The sequence below is a fragment of the Phacochoerus africanus genome, chromosome 8 (genome assembly GCF_016906955.1).
Source record: "Phacochoerus africanus isolate WHEZ1 chromosome 8, ROS_Pafr_v1, whole genome shotgun sequence".
Classification (NCBI taxonomy): Eukaryota; Metazoa; Chordata; class Mammalia; order Artiodactyla; family Suidae; genus Phacochoerus; species Phacochoerus africanus.
This window is the reverse complement of record NC_062551.1, coordinates 78779067-78800684: the sequence shown is the minus strand read 5'-3', so window position 1 is coordinate 78800684 and position 21618 is coordinate 78779067. Positions and strand designations below refer to the sequence as shown.

At 37.7% G+C, this 21618-nt stretch overlaps 1 protein-coding gene across 11 annotated transcripts in view; it reads left to right on the top strand.

Moving 5' to 3' along the window:
- The window catches only part of EIF4G3 (eukaryotic translation initiation factor 4 gamma 3), a 342120-nt gene that overhangs the window by 160826 nt on the left and 159676 nt on the right, over positions 1–21618 (top strand). For 5 of the 11 annotated variants that reach the window (XM_047792299.1, XM_047792293.1, XM_047792288.1 and 2 more), the window contains 3 exons: positions 5823–5918; positions 7351–7464; positions 10950–10982. In XM_047792299.1, the coding sequence (XP_047648255.1) occupies positions 5823–5918; positions 7351–7464; positions 10950–10982 (243 nt within the window). The remainder of the gene's footprint in view (positions 1–5822; positions 5919–7350; positions 7465–10949; positions 10983–21618) is intronic. The other 6 variants (XM_047792295.1, XM_047792294.1, XM_047792298.1 and 3 more) reach the window with 3 other exon arrangements.

Genomic DNA, 21618 nt, shown 5'->3' with positions numbered 1-21618 from the left:
CCACTACATTTCCTATTCCTTTGATTGTGGTTATGTAGAGCCCAGGGGGACAGTTTTTGAAAAATTGGACGTTCCTGGAAGCTGTGCTGGTGGAAATTATTTTAGAGTTCACGGTAAAACACAGTACCTGTGGAAATTTGAGAGCGTGAAAACAAACCATCTCTCAGTCATCAGAAATGGAAAGTTTGTGGGGTTTTTTTTTTTTTTTTTGAGGAAAAATAAGATAGGGCAGCAAAGTGAATATTTATTATTTTAATAGCAAGAATTACTTTCAGCTCTGGTATTAATCTAGGACAGTGTTCTAGATTGTTATACAATATAAAAATGCTGATTGTTATACAATATAAAAATGTCACATTCTAATCAGGAAAGTCTACATATTGGAAAAGTTCCACTTCCACATTCACAATGACAGTTACACATTTTCCAAAGTTTAAATTTTCATTTTAAAGCTTGCATTTTATCATTGGTATCAAATATTTTTAATTTTCTTGGATGCAACAGGTTCACTTTACTCATTTTTAGTAAAAATATGCTATTTACCAACATCTGTGTAAGCAGTTTGTTATTTATTTGAAGTAAATGATGCTACGTGGAAAAACCACCTAGTAACTCATAGTCAGGTTTTTTCTTGCTATAACCATGTTTCCTCAGTAAGTTGTGGAAGTACTTTGTCTTCTCTCATTTGGTCACAGTATTTTTTTTTTTTTTGTCTTTTGTCTCTTTAGGGCTGCACCTGCAGCATATGGAGGTTCCCAGGCTAGGGGTCTAATTGGAGCTGTAGCTGCCAGCCTACACCCACTACAGCCATAACAACGCCAGATCTGAGCCGCGTCTGTGACCTACACTACAGCTTATGGCAATGCCAAATCCTTAACCCACTGAGCGAGGCCAGGGATCAAACCTGCAACCTCATGGTTCCTAGTGAGATTCATTTCTGCTGTGCCATGATGGGACATGTTCTTTATTTGACTTCATTTTTATGATGTCTCTATATGACCAAATTTTAGAGGTGGGGAACAGGTTAGTAGTTGCTAGGTGTTTGGTGCATGAGAGGTGAAGGGAGGAAGGAGAAAGGAAAGAAGATGCCTCTGGCTTTTATAGGGTAGTGTGAAGAATCTTTGTGAAGAACCTTTTCTGTACTGTGACTGTAGGAGTGGTTATAAGAACTGATAAGTGTGATCAAATTGTCGAGAACTAAATATACATGAAAATGTGTGTGCATGTAAAACTGGTTAAATCTGAGTAAGGTTGATGGATCATATCAATATCATCTTTCATGTTTGGTATCATACAGTAGTTATTTAAGATGTTACCATTAGGGAAAACTAGATTAAGAGCATTTGGAAATTCTTTCTATTATTTTTTAAACGCCATGAGACTCTACAATTATCTCAAAATAAAAATTAGGAGTTCTTGTCATGACTCAGAGGAAACAAATCCAAGTAGTAGCCATGAGAATGTGGGCTCTATCCCTGGCCTCACTCAGTGTTGTTACCTCTATTTAATTAAAAAAAATAAATAAATAAAGTCCATCGGAGTTCCTCTTGTGCCTCAGTGGTTAAGGATCTGGCATTGCCTTGAGCTGTGGTGTAGGTTGCAGATGCAGCTTGGATCTGGCATGGCTGTGGCTGTAGCTGTGGCCTAGGCTGGCAGCTGTAGCTCTGATTCAACCCCTAGTCTGGGAATGTCCATATACCGCATATGCGGCCCTAAAAAGAAAAATATAATTAATATGCTGTCACAGAAGTGATATTAAGTACTGCCCAGGGCTCTGTAGTCCACATTTTAAGAATCTGTTCCATAAAACTTTAGTCTTTATTTAGCTAAGGAAAACAAGCACAGTTGGCTCTCTAACCATTCTCTTAACAGCTTGTCAGCACCATTTGCTTATTTTTGTTACCTCTATTTAATTAAAAAAATAAATAAATAAAGGCCATCGGAGTTCCTCTTGTGCCTCAGTGGTTAACGAATCCGACTAAGAACCATGAGGTTGTGGGTTCGATCTCTGGCCTTGCTCAGTGGGTTAAGGATCCGGCATTGCCATCAGCTGTGGTGTAGGTCGCAGACGCGGCTCGGATCTTGCATTGCATTGCTGTGGCTGTGGCATAGGCTGGCGGCTTACAGCTCAGATTAGACCCCTAGCCTGGGAATCTCCATATGCCATAGGAGTGGCCCTAGAAAAGGCCAAAAGACCAAAAAAAAAATCCGTGACTTAAAAGAGTTGAGTGAAACATGAAAGGAATGATAAAGTTGAATCTGTAAGTCTATATACTTCTTGTAAACTTGTACAGTGAATTTGACTACCATTTTCATATAAAGCATTCATATATATATCTGTGGAGACGGAAATCTTTGTGATATCTTTCAAGATATTTGAATGGGGCCAGTACAAAGGCAATGATGACTTTCAAAATGATACTCCATTGATCTATCCCTAGTTCTCTATGCATTTGATGTTATGAAACATGTTCATAGAATGTTCCCATTCAAGCGTTTGTAATATTTATCAACAATGCATAATAGTATATTGAAGAAATTACTCCAGAATAATTTAATCAATAAGCTTGATTAATCATGTCATTAAATGCAGAGAAGAGATGAAAAGCATAGAGGCATCTTTTACAGTTGTATTCCCTGCAGTAACAACATGTACATGTCATATCATTCCTGTGAAATTTCTAAAACTACCCACAAAGAATGGAAAAATTCTCTGAGAGAAAACTGAGCAAGCTATTGGCAAAATTTCTTTATCAGTGCACTTAATAAAATATTGCTAATGGCTCAATTGGCATACCTCATGAAAGTGGAATTGCTTCCATGTGTGCCAGTCATCAGATGTTATGCTTTGCATTCAGGTAGAACTGCTTTTCTCCAGAGTATGTATCATTTCTTGGCATACCTACAATTTAAATGAGAAGCAGGCATTCCCGTTCTGGCACAGTGGGAATGGCGGCATCTCTGGAGTGCTGGGACACGGTTTGATCCCTGGCCCAGCATGGTGGGTTAAGGATCTGGCATTGCTGCAGCTCTAGTGTAGGTTGCAACTATGGCTCAGATGTGTGGAACCCCATGTGCCTCAGAGCAGCCAAAAAAGAAAATAAATAAATAAAAGAAGTACTTGATTATTTTTTTAATCTGTTTAAAAGAGTAATAATCCCCAACTATAGAACAGTTTCATTGTTTTATTAGTAATCATTTCAGAACAGTGGTAGAGTCTCGGTATTGATAGAGGTCCACCTGTGTGTGGACAGTAACAGTGGTATGACTGAATGAAAGAACTTGAACCTGAATGTTAATTCATATACTTCTGTTGCAGTTTGTTGTATGTTGATTTATATGGCCCCAGTGTTGACGATATTAGTGAAAATTTTGAATAAGATAAAATATGGCCAACATGCATATTTTCAGCATGCTCTGTGAAAAAAATTGGATGCTTTTCCTTCCTTTAGTACACTAGTTATGAGAGTGCAGAGTTCTCACTTAACTTTTTGAAGTGCAGAAAGAGATAACATTTCTCTGTATTTTCATTAGTGGTACAGCTAAATGCTATATTTATTATCTTTACAGCCAAAAGCTTATGCTTCAACATACCACCAACTAAATTGAAAATAAAGTGCAGTATTTTCTGCTTATCTTCAGGTTTACTTTTCAAGGTTTCAGTTAACTACAGTCAACCACAGTCTCAAATATTACATGGAAATTTTCATAAATAAATTATTCAGCAATTTTAAATTGCTCACCATTTTGAGTAGCATGAAACTTTTCTCATCAGGAGATTTAAGATAACCTCTAAAGACTGCTGCACAGATTTTGAATTTATGGATATTGTTATAAAGATATGTTGGGGTTTTTTGTCTTTTTTTTTCTAGGGCTGCACCCACAGTATATGGAAGTTCCCAGGCTAGGGGTTGAATTGGAAGTGTAAGCTGCTGGCCTCTGCCACAGCCAGAGCAATGCCAGATCTGAGCCACATCTGTGACCTATACCATAGCTCATAGCAACACTGAATCCTTAACCCACTGAGTGAGGCCAGGGATCGAACCTATGTCCTCATGGATACTAGTTGGGTTCATTACCATTGAGCCATAACTGGAACTCCAAAATAGGTTTTTTTTTTTTTTTTCTCCTAGCTTTTGCCTTTTATTTTTTTTATTTATTTTTTTAATTTATTTATATATATTTTTTTATTTTCCCACTGTACAGCAAGGGGGTCAGGTTATCCTTACATGTATACATTACAATTACATTTTTTCCCCCACCCTTTCTTCTGTTGCAACATGAGTATCTAGACAAAGTTCTCAATGCTATTCAGCAGGATCTCCTTGTAAATCTATTCTAAGTTGTGTCTGATAAGCCCAAGCTCCCGATCCCTCCCACTCCCTCCCCCTCCCATCAGGCAGCCACAAGTCTCTTCTCCAAGTCCATGTTTTCTTTTCTGAGGAGATGTTCATTTGTGCTGGATATTAGACTCCAGTTATAAGTGATATCATATGGTATTTGTCTTTCTGGCTGATTTCACTCAGTATGAGATTCTCTAGTTCCATCCATGTTGCTGCAAATGGCATTATGTCATTCTTTTTTATGGCTGAGTAGTATTCCATTGTGTATATATACCACATCTTCCGAATCCAATCCTCTGTCGATGGACATTTGGGTTGTTTCCATGTCCTGGCTATTGTGAATAGTGCTGCAATGAACATGCGGGTGCATGTGTCTCTTTTAAGTAGAGTTTTGTCCGGATAGATGCCCAAGAGTGGGATTGTGGGGTCATATGGAAGTTCTATGTGTAGATTTCTAAGATATCTCCAAACTGTTCTCCATAGTGGCTGTACCAGTTTACATTCCCACCAACAGTGCAGGAGGGTTCCCTTTTCTCCACAGCCCCTCCAGCACTTGTTATTTGTGGATTTATTAATGATGGCCATTCTGACTGGTGTGAGGTGGTATCTCATGGTAGTTTTGATTTGCATTTCTCTTATAATCAGCAGTGTTGAGCATTTTTTCATGTGTTTGTTGGCCATCTGTATATCTTCTTTGGAGAAATGTCTATTCAGGTCTTTTGCCCATTTTTCCATTGATTGATTGGCTTTTTTGCTGTTGGGTTGTATAAGTTGTTTATATATTCTAGAGATTAAGCCCTTGTCAGTTGCATCATTTGAAACTATTTTCTCCCATTCTGAAAGTTGTCTTTTTGTTTTCTTTTGGGTTTCGTTTGCTGTGCAAAAGCTTTTCAGTTTGATGAGGTCCCATGGGTTTATTTTTGCTCTAATTTCTATTGCTTTGGGAGACTGACCTGAGAAAATATTCATGATGTTGATGTCAGAGAGTGTTTTGCCTATGTTTTCTTCTAGGAGTTTGATGGTGTCCTGTCGTATATTTAAATCTTTCAGCCACAAAATAGGTTTTTTAAAGTAAAGCTGTAAGATACTTTGATAAACACTTTACTAAACTTTTTAACACTTTGTGGGGTTTTTTTGTTTGTTTGTTTGTTTTGTCTTTTTGCCTTTTCTTGGGCCGCTCCCACGGCATATGGAGGTTCCCAGGCTAGGGGTCGAATCGGAGCTGTAGCCGCCGGCCTGTGCCAGAGCCACAGCAACGCCAGATCTGAGCTGTGTCTGCGACCTATACCACAGCTGACGGCAGCGCCGGATCCTTAACCCACTGAGCAAGGCCAGGGATCGAACCTGCAACCTCATGGTTCCTACTGAGATTCATTAACCACTGAGCCACGACAGGAACTCAGCTTTTTAACACTTTGATTTGAGTTGCCATGCCATATTTATTCACATTATGATACTGTTCTTGCCATTCTTTGACAGACCCCTTATCCCTCTGGACAGAATGCAGGTCCAACCACGTTGGTATACCCTCAAGCTCCTCAGACAATGAATTCACAACCTCAAACCCGTTCTCCGGTAAGTAAGCAGAAGCTTGGTCTAGATAATATTCTCCACCTAAGTTTTTGTTTGGAATAGCTTAGATTCTTTTGGCTAATATCTTTACTCAGTTTCAGAAGTTTATTGCAAAGCTTTTTCAAAAATTATTATTACTACTGCTGCTGCTGCTATTGTTGACCAGCATTGAATTTTTAGACCTTTCCTATAGAAATAATATTAGTTTGTTAAGAAAAAGAAGAAATGGAGCTTTTTATCTTCTTTCACTTTTCTGTGTCATTCAAGTTATGGTTGCATTCAAGTTCACTTCATTCCAGCTCTTAATTTGTTACTTGTATTCTTCAAAATTCAGAAGAAGAGTAAAGCATGGTTTTGAAAGTAAACTTGAGTTTCAGTAATTGGATTCTGCAATTTCAGTAGTTTGAGAAATAATACTTCTGAATCAGTGTTACTAGATTAGTTATAATCACTTGACAGTGTGAACATATGCATGACTTGCACCAATGGTGTATTTATTTCTTCAGATGTTAAATAAGTTGTCATATAAATGTAAATGCTGTCATCCTCTTTGTTCATCCTTTACATGGATTGCAATAAGTATTGCAAATACTGAGATTTACTCAGGGTTCATCCTCTGTTTCACAAAAGTGTACAGTGGCTTCAGCTGTCCATTCCTTAGAACGCTAGTTGTTTCCGACCCTGCATGGTTAGTTTTTGCTCGAAGGTGCTTCTGTAACATCTCACATTGTATCTCATGCCCCCACTTGTATCTCAGCTCTGTGTTTTCCTCAGATACAGGAATCTTCTTTTGGTTCTCCACCTTTGCTTTTTTGCCTGTATGTAGTGCAGGAATATTTCATTGTGTTAGCTCCTATTCATTTGGTTTTGTGCATGAATTTAGAAATGTTGAAATGTATATGACAGAATTGCTCAAAGAACTAGTAGATCATAGACTTCACCACAATGTAATCTCTTTCTTATCCTCTTCCCAACTTCCTTTTCCCTATTGCCCTCTTGCCAATACCTGTTCTTAGATCCTGGTTCTCCCTATGGGGTGGAAGAACCATTCTAAAGAGGTGGGACTTTGGTCCTAGTTGCCTGTTTGCTTGTCTGTTTTGGTTTTCTTTCCTTTTATTTATTTGTTTATTTTTGCTGACATGATCAACAGATATCTGATTTTAGTTTTGTTCTGAGAGTGGTTTGGGGGTATGGACACTTGACTTCTTGGAGTGGGCCTGAGATCTCGCCAGATTAATTTAGATAGGCCCTGGTTCAAATCATTAAACATGGACCATTTATGGTAAGCTCTCATTGCAAAGAATTCTCTGGCCCGCTTTACCCCTCTCTCCCTTTTATAATTATTGGGGGAAAAAAAAAGAATTAAATTTACATGGTTAGAACTGGCGCAAAACCTGACTGAAGAGCTGCATCTCTAAACCAGTTTTTTTGACAGCCCAGCAGAACAGTGCCAATACATTGCACAGACAACTGGAAGAGGAGGAAGGTTTTGGAACAGACTCCCGTTTACAGGTCCTTGGCTGGAAGAGGCTGGATAAAATACTGCATTGTAAGCAATATAACAAACTGTACTTCTTGCAGGCAGTGGTGCCTCTGGCACTCATTATTTTTGACCACATCCATTTATTGGCTGATGAACAGAAATGCATTGATTGCTTCCTCTCTGAAAGTCTAACCTAGCATGGCAGTTTTTGCCAGTCATAGTGGGGAAAAGAATAACAAATTGGGTGGGTCTTAGACAGGAGTAATTCGGGGTTTAGATTTTTCTGTATTTTAAACTGGAAGAAGGATATCCCTTTCAGATAAATTTGATTTTAAAAGATAAAATTGCTAGGCTTCTTTTTTCCCTCTTTCCATTTTGTAATTGAATATCAAGGGGGAAACTTTCTAATAGTTGTCAGCCATTTTTCTGTGGTCATAAACTCTTCAGATACTATCCTCTATGCAATTTTTGCCATCTGCTCTGCTAGTGACCATCACCACCTCCATTACTAAAAACCACACACATAGCATTCCATTACTTACCCCAAAACAAGTGCAAGACTAGCAGACCTCATACTACTCTTGCTTGTTGTTTTGGGTCCAGTTTCTTTATTTCATTTGTGTTGGTGTTGGGAGGGTGAAGTTGGGTTTGCGATTTGGCAGGATTGCATTTTCTTTTTACATCCCAAGTTGCCATAGTCTAGTCTCATCCATCCCATAGCTGTCCCAACTGGTGAGGAGAGGTAAGCTGTTGCACTAGGGAAGGGACCCTTCCCATGGCTTTGTAAAGCAGCTAAAGCTTACTCCATTCTATTTCTGCATTAATGGGCCATTGGCAATTGCACAGTTTAGGCTTTTTTGTTCTTCCCTGGACAGCTGCCTTTGCAATTCAACCGGCTTCAAGTGGCCCCCCTCCCTCCTTGAGGTGATCTTTATGCCTGTATTTCTATTTGATACTTAGTATCTTATTAAATTTATGTTTTGAAAAGTCTTATTTAAAAGTAAAAAATAAATTATTGGTAAGCTACCTATGTGTTCCATTTTCTGGTTATATTGGAACTCTTTAAACCATAATTTATTTTTTAGTAGTCTCCAAAATAGTGAAGCTATTGAATGGTTAATTGGGAGAGGGGGACAGTTTGGCTTTTGCAGTAACCTGTAACCATTGGTTATTTTTATATTTTGTGGTGTCAAGTGCCAAAGTTACATCAATGTATGTTGGCTATGCTTGGTTACCAACTGTGCACAGTAGAGTGAGTGGGCAACTGGGTGGGTGGGTAGGTAGCATTAACATTGGATCCAAGTTCACAGAGGCTGCTTTCCTTAATATCTACAGTCCTCACCATCTTAAATACCCCTCTTAAAAAAAGAAAAAGAAATGAAAGTTTCCAGTTTTCACTATGAGCCAGCAGCGACTACAGTTTGTTCTGTTGCTTACAGTTACCCATAGGATTAAGGCTGTTGTCATTCCAAATGAAAAACTCAATAGCCAATGGTGACTAGTGCAAAATAGACTAGGGTACTTTCCCACTAACTTAAGTTATGGTTTTTAAAAAAATATATATGTGTGTACAGTTTTATAGGGTACTCCTTTTGCTCATAGACAATTCTCTCTTGACTAGAAGATTCCAAATATGTAAAGTTTCAACATTTATTTTAGAGCCTTACAAGTGGGGCCTTTCTGTGGAACAGTGATAAGACAGGTACTGCTGTACTCAGGTGAAATTTTTAATGTGGCCCTTCTCTTCCATTTCCTTCACAAGTATCATGAAGCAATACCTTACTTCCACCCTACTTTACTACTGTATGTGTGCTATTACCTGTTCTTGAAGTAATAGAGGTATGATCTGTTTTCTTTTCATAGTTGGAATACTGAAAATATAAAACATCAGTTTCTTTGAAGAGAAAATGTTCTACAAGGACTGTAGCTACCATTATCATCATTCTGAAAAATGATTTTACAGTGGTTTTTTTTGGAAATCTAGTGGCTGGCTAACACACCCAAATCATAGAGGTCATGGAAAGATCCTTAAGTTAGGCTTAATAACTTCAGAATGTGTTAAGGCACTTTTTATTACTGGAACAATAGGTGACATTTCAGCTTCTAAGTTAAATTCTTGAAAGAACTGGAACAGTCTTTAGTCATCTCCTACATTGTGGCATGTGCTCCCCTGCAATTTTGCAAAAATTTTTTACATTAAATAATGGCAGTTGAGGAAATCCAAATCTCTTGCATATACTATTGCAGGTAACTTAAATTCTGAGTTTGAGGGATTATTTCTTAGTTCATCTTTGGTCTGGATGACCAGTAGCGATGAGCTAACAGAAGGAAGACTCTATAGGAAATAAAATAACTGAGGGAAAAAATATATTTTAATGCCTTAAATGTTTTAAATAAAATTCCTATATGGTTTGCATTCAGAGCCACTTACTAAATATTTTCTTTTCACTGTTAAATAGGATGGTTAACCTTTCAGTAGTTAATGTGTAGGTAGCCAGTACATGACTCCACGTGCCCGAATAATTTTCTGTTCTTTTTGGTAAAATCACATTGTAAGCCCAGCTTTGCTCTGATGAAGAATTATTTGATCTTAAATGTTTTGTATATAAAATTTTATGGGTGAAAAAGCTTTTTTCCCATTCTAAGTTAGGGAAAGTAGGAGTTGAAATATGTATTTCCGCTTTCAAGTTTTCTGTGATTTCGCTAAGGAGTTATGTTTTCTTTTGCTTTTATTCTTGATATCATATAGCAGTAGGTAGGTACATGTATACAGTCTTGTGCTGTTGTGTATAAATAGTAACTGAGATATTCGACTTCTTTTACTCTTTTTCTTCTTGAACTTATATTAATGCCACTTCGATTGATTAGAGAGTGATGTTCTATACTACGGTTTTGCTATGCCTGGTATTAAATTTTACTAGTTAATTGCATTTAAATAAATACATATAATTACTTATATATTTATGTGTGTACTTATATATTATAAATATATGACTATGTTTATAATATATAAAATTAATTTTAATCTTAAACTCCAAGAAATAAAGGAAGATACTGAAATTTCCATTTCATGTGTAAGATACCCCGTTAACTTAAGTAAATTTGAGGTCAGTCCTGTTACATTCTCTATTTCCTCCCGGGTATTTCTTGTAATATAAAAGCATTTCTCATTCCCTCCAGCTATATCAGTTACATAAGCATACTTGACTTTTCATATGTGTGTCTTAATATAACCATTTAGTGTTTCAAACTTTCCTTTGCTTTATTTTAGGGTTTAAAAAATTCCTGTCAGAGAAGCACCTTATGTGCCTAACAGCTTAGCTGTTTCTCTCCCAGCTGATAAATGGCAAACTATTTCTGGTAGAGGTGTTAACCTGTTGGGTCTTAGTACCTGTCTGTCACTGTCCTGCAGCAAAGCTTTGACTGTTTGTGTTTTTGTTTCTTGTGGGTTTTTTTTCTTTTGGTATATTGCGTGACATTTTAGTTTTTGTTGTGGTGTTTCTGACTCTTTGTGCCTTTCCTTTTGTGTTTGTTTTCCCTCCTTCTCTCAGTTTGCAGCGGGGCCTCGACCTGCCCATCACCAGGTACTGTACCCTTGCCCCTTTGCTATTACACTTAACTAATAGGTGGGCCTTTAGAATGCTGACTCTTAGAATGCTGCCATTCCATGGACCTCTTCAAACTGCTCTCTTCAAGAATAGCTTCAGTCTGATGTACAGTTCTTTTTGTCCTTCACTAATTTCATAGCATTTTGTTATTAACAAACCAGTTTGCTTCTGTTTATAACACAATTTAAAAATAATATATATATTTTTTACTTTTCAAAAAGTAATTGCTGTATATTTGGAGAAATGTTTAGATATAATAATCCTTCACAGATTTTGTGGATATCTCTGTTAAGTTTAAATTTACCTGAATGGAATAGGCAACATTCTAAGGGGTTTTCTGTTAACATTCTGATATAACTTGTATTGATGTGTATAAAATAGCATAGTATTTCTAAAACCACTTAATCCAGTTACTAAGTTAGATCTAATAACAAATTAACAATAATATACATTCATTTGCTTCATTGAATTATCTTTATTCTTAGGATAAACAGAAAATAGATACCCTATTTATTTTAGTATTTTTAGCCTTTTCTTTTAAATGAAGTAATTGTATAAATTAACCTTTCAAAAATGTATATGCAAACATTAGTTTACTTAGAAGGAATATACTAGAGGCGTTTTGGGAGAAATAAAAAGATTTGCAGGTTTTATCCCCCAAAATGGCCTTTTATAATATATGTAAGTCTTCTAACATAAAATAAGCAGCCAGTGAGTGGTAGCTATTTTTAATATTGTCATGCAGAATATTATGGCTTGATAAAATGAGAGAAATGTTACCGGTGTTTACCTATGATATCGTATTAAGAATTCTTATTAGTAAGCAAATGGATATTTTTTAATTGAAGCCATTCATTGTCTAGCAGTGGTTTAATACAAGGCTTTATTTCTCAAAATACAATTTAGATGACATAAAAGCCAAGAAAATTGTGAGGTATTAAAGATAGCTAGCAGGAGAACTCGGAGGTGATTTTCTGAAGTGGATACAATTCTTTAGATTTTATAAGGAAATAAAATTCAGGGATTTTTTTTTTTTTTTTTTTTTTACTATCAAGAGAGTGTTGTTATAGTACCTTTAGAGGTAGGACTTTGATGCCAGCTGAACCTGGGTTTAACTCTTCCTTATTAACTGGGTGATCTTGGGTAAATTATTTATGGCTCTCAGCCTCTTTTTTTTTCTCATCTGTAAAATGGAAACAGTATCAATACCATCTCAGGACTGATGTGAAGACTAAATGAAATATTACAAATAAAATGATTAGTAGAGTATTTGGTGTATACTAAGAACCTTGGGGATGAGATTACTAATAATTTAGAAAATAGATAATCTCTTAGTTAAAAAGATTTGTGGAGGGAGGCGCACCCGCACCCTGGCATATGGAAGTTCCCAGGCTAGGGGTTGAAAATCAGGCTGCTACTGCCGGCCATAGCCATAGCCAAAGCCACGCCAGATCTGAGCCACATCAGTGACCTACACTGCAGTGCATGGCACTGCCAGATCCTATCCGACTGAGCAGGGTCAAGGATCAAACTTATGTCCTCCTGGATATGAGTCAGGTTTGTTTCCACTGAGCCACAACGGGAACTCAGATTATAAATTTTTAAAAACATTTAGGAATTCTTTGGTGCCCTAGAAGGTTAAGGACCTGGCATTGTCACTGCTGTGGCTTGGGTCACTGCTGTGGTGCGCATTCGATCCATTGCCCAGGACCTTCCACATGCCATGGATATAGCCAGGAAAAAAAAAGACAGCAATTACAACAAACACATCTTGTCGAGGGCCATAGAGGCAGGGTTTATATTTAGTCAGGTCAAGTTAGATACTTCTGATGGAGAAACCTGGGAGATCTTTGTTGAGTAAGCAGAGTGAAGAGAAACTAGTAATTCAAGAAAAGTTTTCTGAGCTCCTTTGATATAAGGCTAAGTGTTTCTATTACTTGGGTTCAGTTGCAGTGGTCCTCAAATAGGAATGTTGTATTTAATATATTGTCAGCTTTGGGAAAATCTATTTTCTAAAACTTTCTTCTGAGTCTAAAGGCTTGTGATTCATTTTATCTTTATTTATTTCCAATAACCAAGGCAAACCTTAAGGATTCTTTGTGGGAAAAGGTTAATTTCTATCCCAAAATCCTTTATCAAGTGTAATATGACCCAAAAAAGTATTGGCAGATTAGTCCTTTATTTGTAGGATGATGACTGTGAAATTGCAGTGTGTTTCAACCATTAAAAAGTAGAAGCCGGAGTTCCCGTCGTGGCGCAGTGGTTAACGAATCCGACTAGGAACCATGAGGTTGCGGGTTCGGTCCCTGGCCTTGCTCAGTGGGTTAACGATCCGGCGTTGCCGTGAGCTGTGGTGTAGGTTGCAGACGCGGCTCGGATCCCGTGTTGCTATGGCTCTGGCGTAGGCCGGTGGCTACAGCTCCGATTCAGCCCCTAGCCTGGGAACCTCCATATGCCGCGGGAGCGGCCCAAGAAATAGCAACAACAACAACAATAACAACAACAACCAAAAAAAAAAAAAGTAGAAGCCTATTTGTCTGTATATTTATTCATTCATTAGCAAGAAAAATACTTTCCCACACTAGTTCTTGAAGATAGCTTTTTGAGATGCAGCATAAATCCAAAGCATTGCTTTTGGATACAGAAACTTCAGGTAGCTGGCTGCTTTTACTCTGGTATTCTTCCTTTTCAAATACCAATAATTTTTTTTTTCATTATATCTCAGAGAATTAAGTAAGGAAATATATAACCTTGGCTCAGGCTGCTGTAGTAGCAACCTCAGAGAAATGGGCAGTGGGGTGGGTGCAGTTGAAGTGCTATTGCTGAGTAGCAGGTAGCTGAACCAATGTTGGGGAATGTCATAGAGTATATTGTTAGGAAGAGTTGGCTATTCTGTATCCATGCATGTAGGGGCCCGTTTGGTTTATTTCACTATGCACTTGGTATTGGCATTTTGAATGAAATACCCAGTTATGAAAAACTGCCCTGAATGTTGCAGTTCCTTTAGCAACCTTTGGGATATACATGCCAGTAGAATTGCCCCAGTGACAATATAAAATATAAAACAAAAAACACCTTCATGCATTTCCATATATCCTCAGGGGAGGTGGTACTATTTCCCATTAGAGAATCACTGGCTGAAGTCTGTATTTAAGAGATCTCAGATCTAAAGCCTGGCGGAGACCTAAACCATGAGAGAGTCCTTGAGGAGATGCTCATAATACAAAATGGACTTATAGGCTTGTATAATGAAAGTAATACAGTTGAAAACAAACAGTAAGTGGTATACAGAAAATACGTTTTTCAAAGGAAAATGTCTGTGTCCTGGGACATTTTTAGTTCATTATGATAAAGTCTCAGAGTTGAATCGAAGGCCCAAATGGTTTTTTCGTCCATGGCTGTTTGCTTTGGCCAGAAAGAATTATTAAATTGGGTTAGAATTAGTCTTGAATCCTGAGAATTAGTGAATACATTTCCATTTCTCTTTTATTATGTTATTTATCAGTGGCTGCCTTTCTAATAATATATTCTTTCATGCTTTGACCTTATTTTTCTCCCCAAAATAATTTGATGCTATATTATTTCCTATGATTGTTGTTTCTGAAGTCCTATAGTAAATATATAACTTTTTGTGACTGCTTTGTAACAATTAGTTCTATAAACATTGCAAAGGAAAAAAATTAAATTATTTAGATAAGCCGTTTGAAGTAATTGCTTTTGAAAAGAAAATACCACCATCCAGTTTAGTAATCTAGAATCTCTATATTTTTTTTCTTTGTAAAACTTTCAGAATTGAAATGAAACAGATAACAAGATTTTGGGTAGTAAATGTTTTTTATTTAATAGAACAAAGAAGCTGCTATAGGATGTGTTTGTTTCTTGGAACTACTTTTATTTAGAAGACCTTTGTGTGTGGCCAACCAGGGCTCTTTTTCAGTCCCTCAGTTCAGGGATACTGTGTTCTAATTAGGATTATGTCAGCAACATTATCTTTCTGGTACAATTAATTTTTGGTTTTTGCAGAGATTCTTTAGATTAATAAGAATGTTGTATTCTTTCTGCATTTTATAACCTTAAGAGGGTCTTAGCTTAGAATAAAGCTTTTTTTCAAAGGTAAAAAAATGTAGTCCTAAGTTGTTTTATATGCAAAACACACTTGGCTTTAGATTTGTCAACTATTTTTATTTCGATGTTTCAAAATTCCAAGGTCATTAGAAACTGAAAGAATAGAATGTATACTCAGAAGTGCAATAGGTCACTTGGTATAATGTAGATCTGGCTTGTGTTATTAATTTAATATCTTTGGTCATCAAAATTTATGTAGTTGTGGTTTAAAGTTACTAATGTTTCTGTCCTTATTTTACTTCCACATTCCACAAGAAATATCAAGTATGGGTTATATACTATAGCTGAACAGTGTTTTGCATTATGAGGAAGACCGGGGAATTGGTATTTTAAAATGTTCATGGATACATTCCACATTCCAATATTCATGTAAACAATTTTTTTTTTTTAGGGGCCACACCTGTGGCATATGGAAGTTCCCAGGCTAGGGGTTGAATCTGCGCTATAGCTGCTGGCCTGTGCCACAGCCACAGCAACACGGAATCTGAGCCACGTCTCTGACCTAAACCACAGCTCACAGCATCTCCTTAACCCACTGAATGAGGCCAGGGATTGAACCTGCATCCTCATGGTTACTAGTCGGGTTCGGAACCCACTGAGCCACAACAGTAGTATGTTGATATATGATTTTAGTTCACAGAGTATTCAAAGCAGTTGGATTTAGCCTAAACATCTAACAAGCTTCATACAACTTAACAATGTTAACATCAAACAGCATGTCACCTGGTCGCAAGCATTAAAATTGTACATTGTAATTTGCTTCTCTTTGCAAAAGATTAAAAAGAAAAGAGAAAACCGCTGGCTTATATTGATTTTTTTTTTTAATTCTCCCCACTGTGACCTCTAAAAGTTTCTGTACTCCAGGTTATGCTGTTACATTTGAAGTTCTAGTCCCTGGTAGAGAAACATTTGTATTGCTCTAGGCATTTTCTTAGATTTGAAAAGTAAAATAAACGAAGGCTTTTTTGGGGGGGTTTGCCTCTGGGGTCAGACCTGGCATATCAAAGTTTAATGGATAAGAAATCTGATCAAGTATCAATGCAGTCTTATCACCAGAACTGTTAGATTCATTAGAGCTTGATGTAGGTCAGTAATTGGCAGTTTCATGTGGTACCTTAGTCACAAGGAGTCGTAGGGTTCCAGCAGAGACAGTGAAGAAAATATAGGTTGGGAGTTGGCACAACTGGGATTCAGTCTTTCCTTTACTACAAGCTAATCTTGGACCTCACTTTCTTGTCTGTGAAATGGATAAGAAGTGCTCACAAATGGTGTGATTAATATTGAGGTGGTATGACAACAGCACCTTTTCCTAAGGGTATTGTTACTATTAAAAGTACCTGCCGGGGAGTTCCCATCTTGGCTCAGTGGTTAATGAACCCTACTAGTATCCATGAGGATGGGGGTTTGATTCCTTGACCCTACTCAGTGGGTTGGGGATCTGGTATTGCTTTGAGCTGTGATGTAGGTTGCAGGCACAGCGCAGATCCTGAGTTGCTGTGGCTGTGGCATAAGCTGGCAGCTACAGCTCTAATTTGACCCCTAGCCTAGGAATTTCCATATGCAGCAGGTATGGCCTTAAAAAGCAAAAAAAAAAAGTACTTGCCTGTCAAAATTCCTGACATATAATAGGCCTTGATAAGTGTCAGTTTCCTTTAGCAGTGAGACAGCCTGCCCTTCCCCTTTCCCAAGCTATTTTTTACCTATGATTGAAGTGTTCTGCAAGGATGCTCATTTCCCAGACTCTGAATTATAATCTAACAGAACACCTTCTTGATCCTGACAGAATCCTTAGGGGTTTCTTTCCTACATCTCATAATCCTCTAGGGTAGCACTGTCTAATAGAACTTTCTGTGATGAAGAAAATCTGTATCTGTACTGTTCTCTATGGTAACTACTAGCTACATGTAGCTCTTAAGCACTTGAATTGTCCGTTGTGGCCAAAGAACTCAAGTTTTAATTAAATTTTAATCTAAGTAACTATGGCTAGTGGCTACCATATTGGACAGCTCAGTGCTAGGGCTTATATCTCCTAATTCTCAGTGAAAGCTACATTATATGATAATACAGGCTATGTGCAGGAAAACACAAAAGAATTTAAAGTGAATAACCTTCATTATGAATTTTAAGTCAGCAGAATACCTGATTGATACTTGAATGATATCACATTATGCGGACTCTTTACTACTTGTCCCTTTATAACTTGTCAAAAAAAAAATCATAGCACTATCATTTTTCTCAAGAGTACTTAGTTTTAAAAAGATATTAATCTGAAAAATTCTTAACTGAGAATTTTACTGTTAATCCCGCCAGTAAATTGAACTATGTATGTAAAAAGCTAAGGATTTCAGAAGCATATTTTTAATTTTTTGAAGCATATTTTTGGTTTTTATTGCTTTGCAAATTAGTAAGTACTTACTAGTTTTGGATATAGGAGGAACTAATGTGATTAAATAAGGTTTTTTTTTTGAATTCCCACTGTGGTTTAGTGAGTTAAGAACCCACAGATAGATTATCTGTGAGGATGTGGATGTGATCCTTAGCCTTGTTCAGTGGATTAAGGATCTGGCATTCCTGCAGGCTCTGGCTTAGGTTGCAGATGTAGTTTGAATCCTGTGCTGCTGTGGCTATGGCGTAACCCAGCAACTGCAGCTCCCATTTGACTGCTAGCCTGCTAGCCTGCAAACTTCCATATGCAGGTACAGCCCCAAAAAGACCCCAAAAATAAATAAATAATGTTTCTAGTTGCTGAAAATGAATAGGTATTTTTCAACAATTTCTGATTGTCACATAGAGTTTTATAGATAGCTTTGTCTTTTGATGATTTTAGGGATCAAAGTCATGAGAAATGATATATTCTTTTTTTTTTTTTGTCTTTTTAGAGCCGCACCCAAGGCATATGGAGGTTCCCAGGCTAGCCAAATTAGAGCTATAGCTCCCTTCCTACACCAACGCGGGATCTGAGCCGAGTCTGCAACCTGCACCACAGCTCATGACAATGCCGATCCTTAACCCAGTGAGCGAGGCAAGGGATCGAACCTGCGTCCTCATGGGAACTCCAAGAAATGATATATTCATAGCATCTTCAAAAAGCATTCATTACTGATACAATGACAGGAAACTTTGGTAATGGTATAATTACTACATCTTTTTTTTTGTTTTTTGTTTTTTGTCTTTTAGGGCCACACCCGTGGCATATGGAGTTTCCCAGGCTAGGGGTCCAGTCAGAGCTGTAGCCACCATCATATGCCACAGCCACAGCAACGCCAGATCTGAGCCGAATCTGCGGCCTGCGCCACAGCTCACGGCAACGCCGGATCCTCAACCCACTGAGTGAGGCCAGGGATCGAACCCACATCCTCATGGATGCTAGTTGGGTTCTTTAACCGCTGAAAGCCATGATGGAAACTCCTAATTATTACATCTTTAGGAGGATTTTCCAAGAGGCAACATTTTCTTCTTGTTTCTATGTGTTTCCATGAAGCTCAATCATGAGCACCCTAAGTTCAGCCTCTGTTTTAAATGTATCCTATTCCTTTGGAGTTGCACAGAGTACCACCTCAGATAAGGGCTGGCTCAGTCCGGATCATTGAAAGATGAACAACTTTTAATTTTAAACAGGAGTTCCCATCGTGGCTCAGTGGTTATCGAACCCATGGTATCCATGAGGATTCGAGTTTGATCCCCGGCCTTGTAGTATAGGAACCTCCATATGCCATGGGTGCGTCCCTTAAAAGACAGAAAGACCAAAAAAAAAAACCAGACTTTTAAACTGATTGAAATCAAGTTTGGAGATGATATTTATGTTGTACAAGGTCTTCTTATCTGGCCCGTTTTCTGTATTTTTATCAGTGACTGGGTATTAAAGCCATACCTGTGAAATTTTGTGATAGTCATGTGGTTTTGACATTTTATGACATATTTAGAATCCAAAAAAAAAAAATCTTTTTTTTGTCTTTTGTTGTTGTTGTTGTTGTTGTTGTTGTTGCTATTTCTTGGGCCGCTCCCGCGGCATATGGAGGTTCCCAGGCTAGGGGTTGAATCGGAGCTGTAGCCACCGGCCTACGCCAGAGCCACAGAAACACGGGATCCGAGCCGCGTCTGCAACCTACACCACAGCTCACGGCAACGCCGGATCGTTAACCCACTGAGCAAGGGCAGGGACCGAACCCGCAACCTCATGGTTCCTAGTCAGATTCGTTAACCACTGCGCCACGACGGGAACTCCCAAAAAAAAAATCTTATAGTCTGAAATGATGAGTTGAAATTAGCCAGATAAATTTTCAAAGGAATAAAATACTAGATTCCTACATGAGCTTCAAAACACAACCATAAGAATATTCACAGAAGTGAATGCATGACTTACTGTTTTATATATGACTATAATGAAAAGAAGATTTAAGAGTTTTAAATGATTATAACTCAGTAGTAACTGGTAGTAAAATGAGGTTGACAAAAGAGCTCCTATGACTCTCCTAATCTTGTTCATTAATGGAAGTATAGTTGGCCAGAACAAAAGAAATATATTGTTCCTTTATTTGGCAACAGATATTTCTACAGTAAAGGCCTGGTACATTTCTAGACAGACTTGGGTATTTATGTTTGGTTCTCTACTTTGAGAACTTTAAGTAATGGAAGAAATTGAGAAAAAAAGAGTAATCTGGTAAGGGAATTTAAAAATCTTGGTAGGCGGGCAAGGGTGGAGGGAGGGTGGTGCTTGGCTTTGGACAAAAATACGGTGATGTGGAAGTTGGTGAGTGATGACAGACTTCAGATTACGGAGAGATTGGTCACTTGTGGAGAAGAGGACTTTGACTTTGATGCGATTTTTTTTGTTTGTTTGTTTTGGAATAGATGTTGGTCCAGAGCGTAAATGGTACACGGGGAAAATTTTGAAGCCAAAAGGAAGGACTTTTGCAGTATTAGAATTCCGTTCAACAATGAAATGGAACTGTGTCTTGAATTGCTAAAGACTCGTAACTCCAAAGGCATGTCATATAAGGGATTCAAACCTCTATGATTAGACCAAATGGCATCTATGTCCTTCTAACAAGACAGTTTGATTCTTTTATTGATACTTTACCACTTAGTGGAGAGGAAAAGGGATTCACGATCATTGCAAGCTGTTTGGGAAAGCCCAATCACATTCACACATTCTTTTCAGTAACCTGTGGTTTGCTACCATGCCTACCCACTATTAAGTCTAATTCTGTATTTACAGTTGAATGGTTGGGGGGGGTACAAAAAAGATAATCCATTATTTTTATATCTTTGCACATCTAGCCTTTATACCCTTTCTAGTCCTACAAATATTAGAACATCTATTGTGTATATGTGTGTGTGTTGGGGGGGTACTTTTTAAGGGGAAAAAAAAGCTCCAAATAACCTGTCATTGTAAAACTCTTAGTGCAGTAAGGTTGAATAAAATAGCCTTGTTAAATGTACCAAGGAAAGAAAAGCATATGACCAAGTTTCAGTTACTCTAAGGAAGATAGAGAATTAGTGTCTTGTAGGTAGAAAAAATTTGTTTTCTTGAATGATAAACATAAGTTTCATGAGGTAAGTGATGAAACGTTTTTCTTAGCAGGAATCAGTTACAACTGAAGGATGTGCTACCCACTAGTATATTTGGATAAACATCCTGCCACATCCCTTCAGCCTTTGAAAGGAAAAGATTTCTTCTGACTGATGTGCTTGTTTAAAATTTTGAGGGGTGTTCCATTTGGTGAGAGGTAGAGATGCTTAAGTGTAGGACACAGTAACCAAGTGTAGACTCAGAACCTGAGTATGTTTAAATCACCCATCGGAGATGCTTAGCAAGTTGCTTAATCTCCCTGTCCCTCAGTTTCCTCATGTATCCAGTGGTGGTATTAACAGTAAATAGCACCTGCCTCAGAGGTTTGTGGTGAGATGGCTTTGTGAAGTGTTTTCGGTGGTGCCTGGTAGCTTACAGTGATGTACGAATCTTCACTCTTGTTATTTAATGTGCCTGTGTAGTACATTTTTCTACTTAGCTTCAAAGCTGGAATCTTAGTTTGTAAAAAAAAATTATTGCATGTCCACATACCACAAATTTTGTTTTACCGACTCAGTTGTAGGTTGACATTGAGAGTGTCATCAGAAACACTTGTTTGTTTCTTTCAAAACATCTGAAGAGAAGTTTTATCCTACCCAGAAACCTCCTTGAATAAGATGTAGTCTCAGTTATTCTAGATAGGTTGGTTAAAAATTCCAGCAGAACAGTTGGAAAATAGAGGTCAGAAAAGTATTTGTATAAACTGTTTAAATTATGGGGAAATTTTACCCGTATCTATTTTTCTTGCTCTGCATGCATACGGTATTGGGTTAGTTTCCTCTCTCTCTCCCCTGTGACTCCTAGTGACAGGCAATAAGTACTTTGACAAAATTTGATGATGTATAACCACAATGTATCATCACCTGTATCCTGGTTGATACTCTCCTTGTCTTGGCTGCCCTCTAGAGTTCATGG